At 47.9% G+C, this 16,247-nt stretch overlaps 2 protein-coding genes across 58 annotated transcripts in view; one reads left to right on the top strand and one right to left on the bottom strand.

Annotated features, from left to right (window-relative positions):
* Positions 1 to 7,419, top strand: part of LOC139084698 (collagen alpha-2(I) chain-like) — a 58,887-nt gene extending 51,468 nt beyond the window's left edge. For 2 of the 8 annotated variants that reach the window (XR_011542313.1, XR_011542318.1), the window contains exons 2-4: positions 296 to 460; positions 3,921 to 4,025; positions 4,678 to 7,419. Coding sequence is in view for 2 of the 8 variants with exons in the window: in XM_070628607.1 (XP_070484708.1) it covers positions 296 to 382 (87 nt within the window). In the remaining 6 variants the exon portion in view is untranslated. Of the gene's footprint in view, positions 1 to 295 lie in introns of all 8 variants that reach the window. The other 6 variants (XM_070628607.1, XM_070628608.1, XR_011542315.1 and 3 more) reach the window with 5 other exon arrangements.
* Positions 7,420 to 12,031: 4,612 nt separating this feature from the next.
* Positions 12,032 to 16,247, bottom strand: part of MTMR3 (myotubularin related protein 3) — a 142,076-nt gene continuing 137,860 nt past the window's right edge. For 26 of the 50 annotated variants that reach the window (XM_070628582.1, XM_070628558.1, XM_070628577.1 and 23 more), the window contains 2 exons: positions 16,106 to 16,132; positions 12,032 to 14,225 (listed from right to left, as the gene is read on the bottom strand). In XM_070628582.1, coding sequence (XP_070484683.1) covers positions 14,054 to 14,225; positions 16,106 to 16,132 — 199 coding nt within the window. In that variant the 3' untranslated portion in view covers positions 12,032 to 14,053. The remainder of the gene's footprint in view (positions 14,226 to 16,105; positions 16,133 to 16,247) is intronic. The other 24 variants (XM_070628593.1, XM_070628588.1, XM_070628566.1 and 21 more) reach the window with 1 other exon arrangement.

Raw genomic sequence — 16,247 nt, forward strand, 5'->3', positions numbered from 1 at the left:
TGACCTAGTACATTCTAAAAAGCCTTCGACAGTCACTGGATTGATGTTGGCTATGTCTCTGAGAACAAGGGCTTCTGGAGTGGATTATATTTTCTCTGTGCTGTGCTTACCGAGTCTTTGATATTCCTACTGTAAGTTACTAACACCTGAGGACTTGCCACTAGGAGGTCACAGTGCTTCATCCATTAGCTGTTTAGGAGGCGAATAGGGCTATGACAATAGGCAGTGGAGCATTTCTGCATCTTTTTTAGCAAGGAATCCAAACATTTTTTTGGTATAATGGTTCTTTTAACAGGTGTTTACTGAAGTGAGCAAGGATTTGCTGCTATTTGGAGCCCGAGTGGCAGATGAGACCAACTTCTTGGGGCACAGTGTGAATTAAACCCTGAAGGCTGCTGCAGCAGGATGCCCAGACCACACGTAGACCACCTCCACACCTGCAGAGTTGAGGGGAGCTCAGGTAAGGGGTCCCTAATCACTCAGTGACTAGCTTGGGAGAGAACATGCTGTAACTGGAGGTGAGGCTTTGGTGGCAGTTTCGGCTTCAGAAGCCAGGTTGGGATTACTCAATCACTCCTCCCTCCACGTCCTGAGGGACCCTAGATTGTAAGCAGACCTACCTCTCTCCCTGTAACTGTGAGCGTGAAAGCAACCAGGACGTTCCTCCACTCTAAGCTGTAAAGAAACAATTAACTACAGTTAATGGCCCATAATTTGTTATTTCTGTATTCTATTCCCAAGGTTCCCTCCTAAGTTATCACCCAGGAAGAAACATAAAACTGCACATAAAACTGTGTATTTCATAGAAACAAAGGAAGAGAGCTCTTTTTTGCTTTATCTCCCTCTGATTTAAAACAATGGGTCTTCCTAGCTGGAAATGAGGCTCATTGCCTCGCATCATTACGATGCAGATGTACATATGGGACTGCCTACATAATTTGTGGGACCCAGTACAAAATGAAAATTGGGGCCCTTGTTAAATATAGTAGGAATTTCAAGCCTGCAACACAGGAGCATTAAACCAAGGGCAGGGCCCTTCTGAGTGTGGGGCCTTGTGCGACTGTAGAGGCTGCTGACACACAGAATGGTCTGAGTACCAGGAGGACGAGGGGCACTTCACCCCGAGGAGCTCAGGCACACAGCAGAGCCTCTGCAGAGAGGGGAGGGTCAGCAAAGACCCAGATGAAGCATGGAGTGGCCAGAGGGCCACTTCTGAGGGCGTGGATGGTGTGACCCAGGGCAGCATTCTCTTGGTGCTCCTCCTGGTCCTGATCTGCCTGAGGGCCCAAGGATCAGAAAAGAATCGGGGGCTGCCTTAGGACATTGGAAGGAAGGGGCGATGAATGGATGTAGAGAATGCTGGCATTGAGGAGGCATGATGGGGAGTTTCTAGGCATGGAATTATCCCTGTTTTGTTTTTATTTAATCTGAAGTAGAATATATCAAATTTAGATGAATGGTTTTTTTTCCTCTAATCTTGCTTCTCTCTTTTCTCCGTCTTGGTAAATGATCCAACTGGGTGGATCACTGTCCATCCAGTTGATCAAAGCAGAAACCGGGAGCTGTCTTTGATTCCTCCTCCTTTTTCACCTCAACACCGCTCACTAAATCCCACCAATTCTTTCAGTGGCCCTCTCTAGCCCACATATCCACTCCTCTCCACATCCACTGACACCAGCATCATTTCTGGCCATGACTATGACAATAGCCTCCTCGCTGACTGGCTTTTGAATCGTACAGACTAGGGTTTAAGTCCTCATTCTGCCACATGTTAGCTGAGTGACCTTGGGTAGGGCTCTTCACCTTTTTGAGCCTCAGTTTCCTTATGTGTAAAATGAGGATACTAATATCTATCTTAAAGGGTTGTTGTCAGGACTAAATGAAATGATGCAAGTGGCTTAGCACATAGTACGTGCTCAATGAATTAGTTCCTTCTCTCTCTTTCCCTCTCCACCCTTCAGGCCTTAGTTTAAACGTTGCTTCCTTAGGGACCCCTCTCCTGACTTGCACAGAACTCGGTGCAGCTTCCCACAGACCACCAGACTGCTCTGCAGCATTCCTCACACTTACCTGTCTTCTACCAACAGTTCTGTCCATGAGGACAAGGATCCTGGCTTTCTCTGCCTAATGAGGAGTAGGCACTCGGGTTTTATTTGACTAGTATCCTCATACACAATCAAGGTTCCTGGGCATGAGGTCCCTGTAATGTTCTCCCCTAACTGTGAGTGAGTGGGCAGATGACCACATTACATAAACAAACAATGGAGACCAAGAGTAACACATCAGATTCAGGTTAGACCCAGCGCGCTGGGGCTGATTCATCATCACAGACCCTTTCGTGAGACAGACCTGGGTCAGGGAAGGCCCACTCAGGGCAAGCCTGACAGCAGCCAGGAAACTGGGTGCTCCAGGTCAACAGAGCCAAACTTCCCTGAGAATCAGTGGAGCTGGAGCAAGGATGTGACAGCACGAAGGGCAGGACAACACTCCTGGAGAAGGAACGAAGGCGGAACTCCCTGGTTCATTGACTCAGGGCCCCCTGAGAGGTTGGGCCAACCCCTTTCTCCTCAGGCCTTGGCAGCTCCCCACTGGATGTTCTCCACTGAGGCCAATTGCATGAAGCGTGCAACTAAGGGGCCAGTGCCCTAGAAGCCCAAAGTGGGGTAGGGGGGCTGGTTTCTTTTAACTTTGTGAAACAACATACATGTAGAAAAGTACATGAAACATATCTGTAGAGACTGGTGAATTGTAAGGTGAGCATCTATGAAACCCACCACTCCGATCAAGACCCGGAGCATCTCCAGCACTCCAGAAACCCAGCATCCTCCCCAACCTGCTCGCTCCATCCCCCGAGAGATGACCAGGCCCTGGCTGTTGTAGTGACCATGTCTTTGCTTCCCAAAATAACAGTTATGTTTTACCTGGTTTTTCACTTTTGCAGAATGGAATCACACAGCACATAATTTTGTGAGAGTCATCCATGTGGTTGTGTAACTAGTTTATTCATTCGTTGCTATATTTCTGTGGATGAATGTTTCACAGATTATTTATCCCTTGTCCTGTTGATGGACATTTGTGCTGTTTCTGGCTTGTGTATTTTCTGTGCCTTAAGTGTGAGGCTTGCAGAGGTAGTGGGAGTTCGGAGTGAAGGGAAGGGAGGGAAAGAAGCAGAAGCAGCTCTGGGCATGGGGGTGGGGTAGGCAGAGGGTCAGGCAGGGCTACGGAATTGCAGAGCAGGGCTGAAGGTACCATGGAGGAAAGGGCGTCAGAGGGCTCCTTAGAAGTTTGCTCCTACTGAGACTACGGGGTGCACTTCCCCCCTGAGGGCAAGTGTTTTGCCTTCCTAAGGCCATGGTCAGGAGGTCTGGCAGGCATGGGCTTGACTCCTCCTTCTGCTGGACCTGCTGTGGGACCTGACTTCTCTACTCCCCATGGGGTGCACGGCCAGCTCTGCATGCTCAGAAAGAAGGCTGGGGGAGGCAGCTTATAGCAAAACACTGCCTTAGAAGGACAGAGGAAACACCACACACTAGTCGGGCAGTCACCTCTGGTGCCTCTCCTTCCCCAGGATAGGCACACATCAAGAGGTTTGTGTTTGGGAAGTTCAAGGATCACCCACTTGCACATCCAGATGCTAGCCAGAATGAAGGTAAGGTGGCCAGAGGCCTGAAAGGAAGGGGCCACCATTGCTGACTGCTTGCCCAGCCCTCACCTGCGCTGAAGCGAGGCTGCCCCATCTCTTGGAGACTCCCAGTAGCCTAAGGCAGAGCTCCCCACCCTAGCCAGAAAACCTGTCCCTGGCAACACTCCAGCCACAGTGGCTGAATCTGCATTATTGACAATGGGGACTGTCCTGGCTGGAGATGGCTGGGAGTCTCTACCATCCCCAGAAAGACCTGACATATTTTCCTCCTCTCTAGTTTGGCAGGTACAGGAAAGAGAAGTGCCGTTGCCTTGGAGCAGGGCAGGCTGCAGGGAAAACAAGCAGGATTCCTGCCTCCTTCACCTTCAGGCTACCCTGGAAGGCAAGTAAGGTGTGAGAACTCAGATTCCAAGCAGACAAAGTGCGAGCTTTGGCAGGATCCCACCCCCGTGATGCAAACATGCCCTATGTCCTCATGGATATTCAACAGCCTCTTGGGTTGATTGGACAAACATCCCCACAAATGAGAAATTGAAGCCGAGTAGGGTGGTCAAGGCCACACTCTAAATAAGAGAACTGGAACACAGGTCCCAGAGACCCAGGGTCAGGGCAGCCCAGAGCTGCGCACACATAGGCACGTGCCAAGGTAGACACTGAGTTCTCGCTTCAGGACAAAGGTTGTCTTGACCCCTGATGGAGTCGGTGTCTGCTGCCAGTTGATCTCAAATACAGATTGGTCCCTGTGCTAGACATGGAAACGTTATAGTTGAGTGAGGGAGTTCCATCTAGGAAACTTGGTAAATTTTGGTGAGTAGCTAATTCCTTCTTGCAACATTCGTACATCATTTAATACACTTATGGATTTTGGAAATAAATAGTCCTATGCAAACCCAATGTAATAGCAGTACTACTTTAAAATTAAGGGTTCCCTTGGAATTGCTCCTGAACCCTCCTCTACCCTGGTGTGGGCCTTCCTTTTATCCTCCACGTGGCCTCTTACTGTCCCTCCCATTTCATCTTCCCTTGCTTTCCAGCACCGACTCCCAGCTGGCCCTGACTCAGGAGAGACTGGGTATGTACCAGCAGTGGCTGGGAGTGTGGCCTCTGGAGGCAAAGGACCTGGACTCAAACCATGGCTCTGCTGCATAGTTGCTGTGTCACCTTAGGCAAGGGGATTAAGAGAGATGTTGTCTCAGTCACCTTATTTTCAAATCAGGATATAATAGTACTGACCTCACCAGGCTGATAGAATTAAATGTTAATTCATGGCAAGTACTATTTAAATAGTACCTGGGCCATAATAAATCTTAACTGTTATAATCTTGTACAGAAACCTCAAATAGCTATAGAACTGAGACCAGTGTTTGTCCTGAAAGAGACTTTCGGACCTTTTAACAAATATTTCCTGCCTTCCCTTATTCACTAAGCAGAGCACTCCGGCTCAGTTCCCCAAACCGGCCCTCCTGCCTTGGCTCATGCTGACCCAATACCACCATCAGTCGCTGTCCCTCAAGGGCAGGCTCTCTCTGGTCAGATGAGTCCATGGACTGTCTTCTTCCTTTGAGCCACATCTAACTAGTTAGCGTTCAAGTTGCTGTAGCCACTAGGTTGTGGAGGCAAGCTGAAGTCATCAGACATGAAAAGTATCCTCCAAGTGACCACTTATAAAATTACAGCCATCACAGCTCATCTCTCCTGTCTCTGCATCTAAGATTGTGAGTTGTTCTAAACTTCTGACATTGAAAATACAACAAAAATAGGTACCAAAGTACAATTAAAGTTTTGCAAAACATGTAGAATTTCATAGTCCTTAAAGTATTGTTGGTAAACTGCTCAAATGAGAGCAGTCATTGCAAATGAGGATCTGAGAGTCAGACCCATTAACAAATGAAGAGAATAGCTGCATATAACCAATTAGATGCTTCCTGGGGGATGATCTGAATATCAAAGGTCTAAAGGATTGAGAGGCCCTCAGGAAAACAGAGGCAGCCCTTGACTAACTTTTGCAAAAATGACCCTGACTGATTGCACTGTGGGAATCAAACATGAAATGATGTCCTATTGTGCAATCATGTAATTTTAGGAGGGAAATATACATAAAATATTTTTTGGTCTAAGAATTAGCCTATAGTTGCAGTAACATTTTGTTAACAGATACTTATTTTAGTAGTTTCATTTTGCAAGATAACTTCCAGTCGAGCCTTTTTCACTATTTACCATAAGAAACTCTGGTCTCCATTTTAAGTGGGTTGACTCTAAGAGGCTTTTTCAGGTCCCAGTTCTTTTTGGATAATGAGAGCCTTTTAATTTATCTGCCCAATCTTCCCTAACAGACGGCACACTCTTGAGGGCAAATGCCAGAGACAGAAATGCCATGTCACCTCATGAGGCAGTGAGGGCGGGGATGCATCTAAGTCACCAGTGAAGCCTGTGCAGACCAACAGCCCTCAATTACTTGTTAAATGAACGAGTCACCCAGTGTATCCAGAGCTGTTAGAGGCAGAGACCCATGGCTGAACCTCAGTTAGGGTCCCCAGCAATGAGGGGTGATTGTGTGACCTCAGACACTGTCTCTTGTCCTCAGCCCAGTCTGGGCTTTTCAGGCATTGGCAGTGACCTCTAAAAACCTGGAGTGCTTTGAAGGGCAGGGCTATGTGGAGGATACGAGAGTGGCCAGGGTGATCTCCTGCTGCCACCCCGCTGCCCTCCCCATCAGGCAGCACACAGGAGCCGTATGCAGTGGCTACAGGTGCCCTGGTTCATTCCTGCCTGATGTGGTTCAGAACTTCCTATGACTGTTACTGAAACCAAAGTGGGTTAGGCTCCTGGCAAGTTAAATCAGACTCTCCACCAGAAGGAGCTGTCACACAAAGTAAAGTATATTAGCAGCAGCAAATAGGAGGCCATGTGGAATCATTTCCAAAGTTGTGGCGTCCCTGAACAAAGCAGGGGCTTTTTATTTTGGATGGGGAATGAATATTCAAAAGGGGAAAGGTGGGTATTCGCTTGGGCAGGCTCAGTTGGAAAACATGCTTCCGCGTACACTGCAGGTTATGGTAATAAGGCCTAAGCTCATTCCGAGGGGAGATCCTAGCATTAAAAATAAGGCTTAGTCTTGTGATTGGTGGTTGGTGAGCGCATCTCTTAAATGCTTTCAAACCCACCCTTGAGTTCCTTGGGGAAATTAGTGACACCTTGAGCTTCATAAACAGACTGAATGATGGTACTTTTCCCAGTCCTAGGGAAGGTGGGTGGGGATTTGGGGAGGAATTCAACTGCAATCTGGAAAGAGGAGGTTAACTTCCTACTTGGGGGTGGGGGAAAGGAGAAAATTGGCACCAATGTTCACCCCTGCCCCGGGGTGCCAGCTGCTTGGGAAGGAACTGCTGATATTTTGGCGCTTTAATAGCCTCCACGCACAGGACAAAAAGCAAGGCCAGCATACAACCCGGGCCCAAGCCTCTGCCTCCATCTGTGCTGCACTGAGGTAAGGCCCACCTGGCTCTGCCGCCCCTGCCCCTCAGCCTGGAGAGCTAGCCCACGTTACGGCTCGGTCTTTAGTAGAGAACCTAAAACTCATCAGCTGTTCAGCAAAGTGAGGCCACAGCAGTCTCCAGAGGACTCGGGAGTTCTTAGACGCCTCCTCAAGTCCAACAAGCAATTTCTCTCTCAGCCTCCTTCCCGTTGCTTTTATACAATTTTAAAGCATCAGTGCAGACCTGCATCTGTTAAAAAAATTTTTAACTCTTTAATAAAATGCATATATGAACTTTAAAGTCTTTGAGTAGTGATGCATTTGCAATTTATTGTAAAATTCAGATCAGAATGCTTTAAGGTCAGAATTTTAGCTCTGTGGGGTGGCAGGCCCGGGGCAGGGTCAGTTGTCTTCTAGTTTGAATACATGGCGGAACGGAAGCACCGTCTGGCGCTGATCATTCAGGATGTCTGCCAGCAGCAAGAGACAGACAGAAATGCCATCTTACCTCATGGACAGCGCGGAGAGAGGCATTTACTAAGCAGGCACCTTCAACCCCTTCTCTGTGGTAAGTGCCGTGCTCTAGACAAGGAAATGCTCACTTCCTCACCTGCCCTCGGACAGCTCAGCTGGTCCTGCAGGGCTGGGATTCCAGCTCAGGCCTGTGGGCTCAGAAACGCAGGTTCTTGGGCCAGCACGGTGGCACAGTGGTTGTGTGCTCCACTTTGGTGGCCCAGGTTTGCAGTTCAGATCCCGGGTGCAGACCTACACACCACTCCCTCAAGCCATGCTGTGGTGGCATCCCACTTACAAAACAGAGGAAGATTGGCACAGATGTTAGCTCAGGGACAATCTTCCTCAAGCAAAAAGAGGAAGATTGGCAAGAGATGTTAGCTCAGAACCAATCTTCCTCACCAAAAAACAACAAAAAAACCCCCCAGGTTCTTTCCAGATAAACTAGTGGTTTTGAAACTGGCTTTTGTGGCGGTGCTTCAGAGGTTCTCTTTAAACATTTGCTTCAAATGTCATCTTCAATATTAAAAATCATTAATGTATATAGTCAACTGTAAAACACACGAGTTTAGGCTGCCTGAGACCTCACAGTAAGGCCTCCACAGCTGTGCTTGTGCGGGCTTCTCAGGGGTCGTTGATCAAGAGGGTTGCTGGCCTGGTGCTGTGATCTCCAGAACTCAATGCTAGAGGCTCTCACCATAGAATAATTTTAGTGTTTATTATAACCTTTGGGTGTTTCTTATCTGATATATGGAGGATAAGGACTGAAAACAGATGTTGGATATTCCTCTATTAATCGTTTTTTTAACGCTACTTCAGTTTTGTCAATAATAACCAGAGATTGCAGGCAAGCTTTGACTATTACCATTTGCAGCCACTTATCTGTATACAGTCAGGACTTTTCTCCATACCATACAAAGAGAACAAATTCAGAGATAAATTGGATGCTGAGACAGTTCATAACTATCCCACTTGCATTAGTCAAGTCACTCGCCACCCCACTGTTTTAAGACAATGTTATGACTTGAACTTAGAGGATTCATGCTAATAACATGGTTTTAGGTATGTGAAGGGTTAAAAAGAAAAACAAAAACACTGGATTATAAAAAAACCTTTCAATTTTGCTTAGGATGGAGAGGAGAGCTCATAGTTTAAGCCTTTTGATAGCAACTACTAAGCTCTTCTCCAAGATTTCTGGCTTGGCCAACTCAAAGAGAATCAGGTTAAAATAGCTATTTATCTAAGACAGTCTTCTGGAAGCCCAAGAGCACTGAAGGGGAGGGGTCAGAAGAGAATGTTTCTTATTCAAATTTTGCTGTTAATTTACTGCAGCAAAACCTGGGATAAGTCTTTGCTGCTCCCTGAGCCTCAGTTTCCTCAACAAAAAACCAGGAGGTCGGATTCAATCAATGATTTTCAGACTTTTATCTGAAGGACCAAACCCTTTCTTCAATCAGATCTTATCTGGACGTCTGATATGGCATGGGCCTAAGGGCTCCCTCTCCACAAAGGCCCCAAAGAACAGCAGGAAAACCACGGAACTCGATACTCTAAGGTCCCTCCCAGCCCTGAATGTCAGATTTCATATCCCCCGGTCCACCTCCTGGCCGGGCCCCTCCCTCTCTCCTGCACCAACTAAGGGGCTGAGCTGATTTATCCCTTGCACTGACTAGAGAACCACTGTGGCAACCCAAATCCAGGGCTGAACAACTGTTTGTGGGTGAACACGAAACATTTGTTTAGTTTACATGGTCACTGAGGCTACAGCAGAATCAATGCTGTTATAATAGGCAAGTAGTGTCAGCAGCAATACACAGTGTATTTCTTAAACAGCATCCAAGACTTGTGGGTTATATTTGCATTTTTTAAAAAAAAAATCTTATAAACCAATTGGGAAACAGTTAAAGGCCAATTTTAAATTTCACTGAAAATACAACTGAAATGCAACTGCTATGAGCAATGTAAGAAAAGTTGACTAAGAACTCGGATATGATAGACAAAACCGTAAGTGGTAAATAAAACAGCATAGCAGCATTTAAAAGCTTTGTAACTCCCATTTCAGAGGGTGCCCCTTCCCCTTCCTCTCATGCCTCTGAACAACTGCCTAGCCTTGGCCAGGGAGGCAGCTGCTATCTGTACGGAATGCGTGGCAGATAAACTTTACACACAGGGGAGAGGAACAAAGGGCCCAGTGTGGCTATGTGCTGGGGACAGTGGCACTCATGTTTAAAAGTCAGAGGCTTAGGAGGGTCGCCTCCTATTCCTGCTCTTGTTCAAAGCCTCTCACACATTCTAGTCCTGCCCTTGAGATACCTTGTCAGTAACCTCAACTTAGAACAATGTTCTTAGAAGATGTAATTAGAAGTTAAAGAGCTGGGACTCCTGCCATGTTATCCAAAATACCAAATGGAGAGTCAGTCATTTTGCTCCACAGCCCAGGGCCCACTTAACTCTGCTGTTAGCCCTATCCTCAGCTAATGCAATCGGGTGGGTGCAGCTGCAGCCCTGGGGACAGGTCACTTGAACAGGCACCAGCAAAATGAAATCCTGCAACAGACCCTTCAAATCAGCCTCATTCTTAAAAGATCAATAGAGGTCAGCACCAGAGTTAACAACTTCAATAGGAATGGGATCTCCTAGCCTCGTGTGCAGTGGCCAATCATATCAGTTGTCTCAAGGACAGCAGCCTGTAATCTTATTCTAGGATATACCTTCAATTCTCATTTTGATATTTTTTAATAGTGGAAATCATTTAACAGATCCTCTGGCACCATTCTGTTTATTCCCCTTTAAATCTGCCACAATTCCTTTTTAATCCTTAGAATATTTGCTGACACAGAAATGAACAGTGGGCATATTAGCAAAATTACTAAAGAAAAAGCTTTCTGTATATCCTTACTAGAAAATCTCAGTGGATGAAGGCAGCCCTATCATCTGTGGACTGGGAATAATGAGCCCCAAGTACAGCACGAAGGGAAACATTGAGAGAGTGCCAGGCTAGGAAAGTTCAGGGATGAGGAGGACATCGAGCAGTTCAGGGCCACTGTTAAGTACCCCATTGCTTCAGACCAAATTCCTCCACGTGATGGCCTGAAGAAAGCTGGCCTTGTCCTTAAAGAACTGCTTTTCTCCATGTACAGCCATCGTCCACGGGGCAATTCTCTGCCTTTCAACTTCAACCTGCACCGTGCAGGTCTCACCAGCATCCTGGCTCTTCCTCCTCGTACTCCCAGCAGCTCCACACCCATGGCCCCTGACAGCCTCGCTAGGTTCTCCTAGTGTTTTAACTCGCTAAGGGCTAAACCATTAGACCTCAGGAACAATAGAAGCTGTGTAGACACACATTGGCTATGACACACTTTTCTACAAACTGATCTGAACGCAGCCTGGGCTCTATGATGGACTGAAGACAGCTGAAATGGTACCTTCTCCCAGAAGACAGGCTAATTCTGAAACACCTGCTGGATGGCACGCACAGCTTTCAGACTGGAACCAGCTGAGCTGTTTTTTTAAGTGCTTGTGTACTTTAGGCAGAGAGTACATCCATAAAGTGACCCTGGAACGCCTAAGCCAGAGTTAAAGCACTTCGGGGAGTTCTGAGCAGATCCTGTTCAGGGCCCAGCCAACTCACCACACAGATCTTGGGCTGACGACACCAGAGCTGGGCACCACTCAACACCAACCTTCCCTACAGAGGAAGTATGTAACACCGTGGGATGGGAAGCATACCCAGCAGCGATGTAAGGGAAAGAAAATCCACCCCTATGAAGAGCAGGAACTAACCAAGTGACTGGAAGCTATGGCCTTGCTCAGCTGGTTGCAGATCTAAGGAGCAGAGTTTCCTCCGTGTGTGTGGAGGAAGGAGCCCTCTAGTTATCATATCCAATTCAGTGTCTGCCCCCGAGGTCTCTGTTCTGCCCACCCATGTAAATACTTTCTAGCCACCACCACCCCCAACATCTCCTTTCACTCTCCCACCGCATGCAGGGTCTGTGCTTAACTGCCGCTACAGGTGCAGCTTGATGCCCCTGGGTGGGCTGGGGTTAGGGGGCCAAGGCACTTGCTGCCCTGAAATCAGAGCAGTAGCAAAAAAAGGAGCCTGGAGGCCAGAGATAGTTTTAATTACTCTTGATGCTCAGTTCTTCAGATAAGGAAGAACCACCCATTGTGAAGATGCCTGACTGCTTTGCCTTTTTAGCTGTGGAGATGTTAGGGGCAAAACCATCAAGGAAGTGTGTTTCACAGCTTGGGCATCATGGTGCAGCTCCTTGCCAAGGTCCAGAGTTGAAAAGAAATCTGTAGTTTTCCTTTGCCAAAGTTCAGTTTCCCAGCAGCACCTCAAATTGCTTCTGTGTAAAAGGGAAAAGGGACGGAGAGAGGACAGACCACAGGAAAAAGAATTAGAACATGTTAGCAAATGCTACCATGCGGAACACTAAACTTTATTCACTTTATTTATATATTTAACAGATCTAAAGTATTTACTTCTTGCTTTGACAAAAAATGAAAAATATAGGAGCACTGACTGACTCCTCTTTAGGAGAAAAGGGTTATATGTACAGCTACGGAGAGTTACGGTTCCTCCTTTACATACAAAGAAAAATATTAATAAAAAAGTGCTTCATTGATCAAAAAAGGGCTAAGAGCTGCAAGCATTTATTCACACTGTACATCAGACCCAAGAAACCCGTATCATAACCTCTTGGCACCTGTCACTAGGAACTGCACAATCTTCAATTACACTGACTTCTCCCTACCTGCACGGCCAGACCACACAGAGTGTGGAGAAGAACTACACCCTGTTTCACTAAATTCAAACTCCGAGCAACCTGCTGCCACTGGGAAGTCGGAGACGTGCTCAGAGGCGCTTGGCTTTGCCTGGACCAGCAGCTCCAGGGATGGCTTCTGGGCCACGTCTTCACCACACCCAGACACACACAGCAGCCACCTTCCTGAGACACAACTTGCCCTTGGCCGGGGAACTGCTTCCAAAAGTTCACAAGAGTTCCCTGGGCTCACCCCCACCACACACCACAATCTGCCCTGTTACCAGTTAGCAGCTTTTAGCAGAGCCAAACATGGCCCTTCCCCCGAGAGGGAGGGCAGGCACAAAACATGGATGCCAAGATTACAAAGCACAAACCTAAACTCCTCTCCACCCTTCCCCATACCTACCTCCACCACAAATATTTAAGGCTCTTTAGGGACCACATCAAAGCTTACTGAGGAAAGATGCCCAGAATCTCCTATGGGCTGTGTCACTTCTGAAAGAACCCTGCAGAGTCATCAAGTGGCCCCTCACTGCTGGCCAGCAGCACAGGAGCAGGGCAGGGGGACTGTTGGACCCTTCCTGCTGCCCCAAGAAGGGAAGGAGGAAGGCTGATTGTATGGGACATGCTCCCTTTTCCAGAGGCTTGCACTCTAAAGGCTGATTCTACCCCTTAAGAGGGAGATCCATGATTTGTTTGGTTTGGGAATGGGGAAGTTTTGGAACCCTGAGTCTGGATTTCCCTGTGCTGGCTGAGGAAGAGATTGTTTGGGGGACCAGGCCCCAGAAGGGGCTTCCAGGTGTGCCTGAGCTCAGGGCAGGCTTTGGCCTTGGCCACAGCAGCAGGACACTGCACTCTGGCCAGTCTGCACTCTTATGCCTGAGCGTGGGAAGCACTACACAGCCTGGCAGAGGGAGGCAGACCCATGACAGTGAAGGGAGCCCTAGACAATCTGAGTCAAGTTCAAAACAGAATCCCATGGGGGAGAACATGCTGGCCACCCATTCCCAGCTCCTCTCACTTGCCTCAAAGGAGCATACACCTTTCTTCCCCAGAGGAGAATCTGAGGGGTTCCTTTTACTGTGTGTCACTCCCTCCAAATACCAATCCCATTTATCTGTCTAGAAGGTGAGACTCGCCCAGCTTCTCAGGAAGGAGAGGGCACCCGGGGCAGTTCTCTCCCTTGTAGCAAAGGCTTTTCCCAACAAGCTCTGATGTGGCGCTGGCACAAGGAATGGTCACAAATGTCAGCACTGGCTTTCTTCCCTGCTCACTATCTCAGGCCTCCACTCCTGACTCTAGGCCTGTCAGAGGCTGGAACCAAGCCAACCCTCAGCATCACCTGACAGCAGGCGGCTCAACAGTTACAGGGGGACTGGCAACCTCTGGTCTTCCATCCAAAAACAAAAAAATTTAAGACAACCAGGGGACATTTTTCTTTTTTGGAGGCAGAGGGAGGATGGAAAAGGGAGGAAAAAAACAGGAAAGAAAAATCAATCTACAATCCAGTGGTACATCCCAAATTTCTGTCACTCTGCATAGGTGGTTCCATGCCCCCATTCCAAAGTGCACAGGCCTCTGAGTCTGCCCAGGCTGTGTGGGCCTGTCAGAGGAACAACAGCTTGGCCTCTGCCCACCCCAGTTCACTGAGCTTCAGTTTGAAGTGGCAGCAATGGGCTTATCCAGTTCAAGATCAATGCTGGAGCTTGTGGGATGCAGGCTGCTGTAGCAAGACTTGCACACTCGACTAGGTTCAAAGAGCTGCTGGCTTGGAACTGGAACCTTCTGGTTACAACAACTGGAGCAGAATACGTTCCCACAATTCCTTGGGATGAGAAGAAGACATAAAACAATGTTAGTTTTGGTAACGAGAATGGAGTGGGGAAACCAACTTCAGAAGACAGAACTTCACCGTACGTAATTTGGATGTGCTGGAGACTCCTCTAAGATCAAACTCTTTTATTTGTCTAGCCCAGAAACAAGCCAAGCAGGGAGGGGATCCCCACCTAGCATAGTCACACACCACTTTCACTTTAGGGCCAAGGACACTTGGCAACCTCACCACTATGGCTCAAGGTTACCAGGTGTACAGAAGGATGCTGCTCAAGAGATTTGTGAGAACAAATGGGCTGAGGGCAGAAGCAGCTGCTAGCTCAGTGGGTAAGTCCTGGCCCGGGAAAACCCAGTGGCCACAACCACCTGGGCAACAGCCTCCATATAGTTTGTGATCACAGAGGCCAGAGTTCAATGGAACTGCCTCCAAGCTCTTCAGATGAGAGAAACTACCCAGCCCAGCTGGGTAGTGAGAAGCCCTGCCCAAAGGGCCACTTCCCCAGAGGCTCAGAGGCAGCAACATGGAGAATAGACTGCTGCCATCTAGGACTGCTCTGCTGCCAGCATGCAAAGCCAGGAGACAAGCAACCAATGACACATGCTCAGGGTGAAAGGACAAGAGCACAGATGAACACACATGCACACACACTCCCTTATTAGATAGGTGTCAGTCAATTATGGCTCATTCCCCAACCAGCACGCATCTCCAGGGAATACTAGAGCTCTATCTGAAGGTCTGACTGCACTCAGGCTCCAGGAGTCCCTCTTTTCCGCTTGAAAGCCCAGCTCTGATGCATCTGTGCAGCACAGCTCCGCACACCCAAACAGATGCTCTTCACAGCTAACAGGACAGGTAGCTGGCAAGGGATGGGTTTCTGCTCACCTTATAACCCGTCTGCTGGGTCCCAAAGTACAAATCAATCCCAACACACCCAAGAACGGGAGACTATAAGGAGCCTGACACAGCCCACCAAAGACTTGGGGAAAGCAGCTAAAGGGAAATCCTCCTTCTCAGCCAGCATCACTCACTACCTTTTCATTTATGCTCCTCAGAATGCAAACCCACTGCTGGATTAAGGACCACTTAGGCACAGAGGAGAGAATACGGAATACCCTTTGGGGACAAAAGAATACCACAAAAGGAAAAGGCCAGACACGGGGCAATGGAAAGACAGAGAAGTAAAACAAACACACAAAACTTCATCTACTAGAATGCAGTTAAGTACTTCCCAACTCTGTTTCTGAAAAGCATGAGTGGGCAACACGGAAAAATTACCTAAATCTATTTCTGATTGTCTACATTTATTTAACATACCTGTTAGAGTTGGCTCAAAAAGCATGACATGAATTTGATCGGTTAAGCTTTTCTATCTAACTTCTCTCAGGGGATCCTGACAGACCCTAAATGGATTCTTCCCTTCAAGTGTCCCATGCTAAAACAGTGCTTGGGAAAGACCACCTCTGTTCAGTCTGGTCTCTTTAAAAAAAAAAATAGGAGTGGTGATGCCGTTTGATTTGGAAGTCACTAGCATCATTCTGGCATGACTGACCCAAAAGAAACAGCTCCAAAAACCCAATTGGCTACTCCACAAGCCCAGCCCCTGCTGAAGCACTGCTTCTCATTACAAGCAAGATGGCTCAGCTGAGCTGTGAGGTCGGAGGGGAGTACACGGCTGCAGTGTGACTCAGCCCTAATGGTCTCCTCAGTCAGCTGCTTTGATTTCCCTGCAAGCCCACCTGCCTGCCTGCCTGCCTGCCCTCTCAGCCCCAGGCTTCATCCCAATGAGTGCAGAGAGGGGAAACGGCAGAGTTAGTGTGGACAAGTTATTGTAGATGTGTGGACGTCACAGACAGGTTGTTGCAAATGCTCACCACGTTTGATCAACACGGTCAGTGTCCCTGCAAGGAGGGGAGAAAGAGCTCAGAGGAGAAGCCAAACAAAGACATCTGGGCTTGGGGTGCAGGGTGGGGAGATACACAGTCCTACAAGCATCATTACTAGACAAAGAGGTGG

This window comes from Equus przewalskii, chromosome 7, assembly GCF_037783145.1.
Source record: "Equus przewalskii isolate Varuska chromosome 7, EquPr2, whole genome shotgun sequence".
In the NCBI taxonomy this organism is placed as follows: Eukaryota; Metazoa; Chordata; class Mammalia; order Perissodactyla; family Equidae; genus Equus; species Equus przewalskii.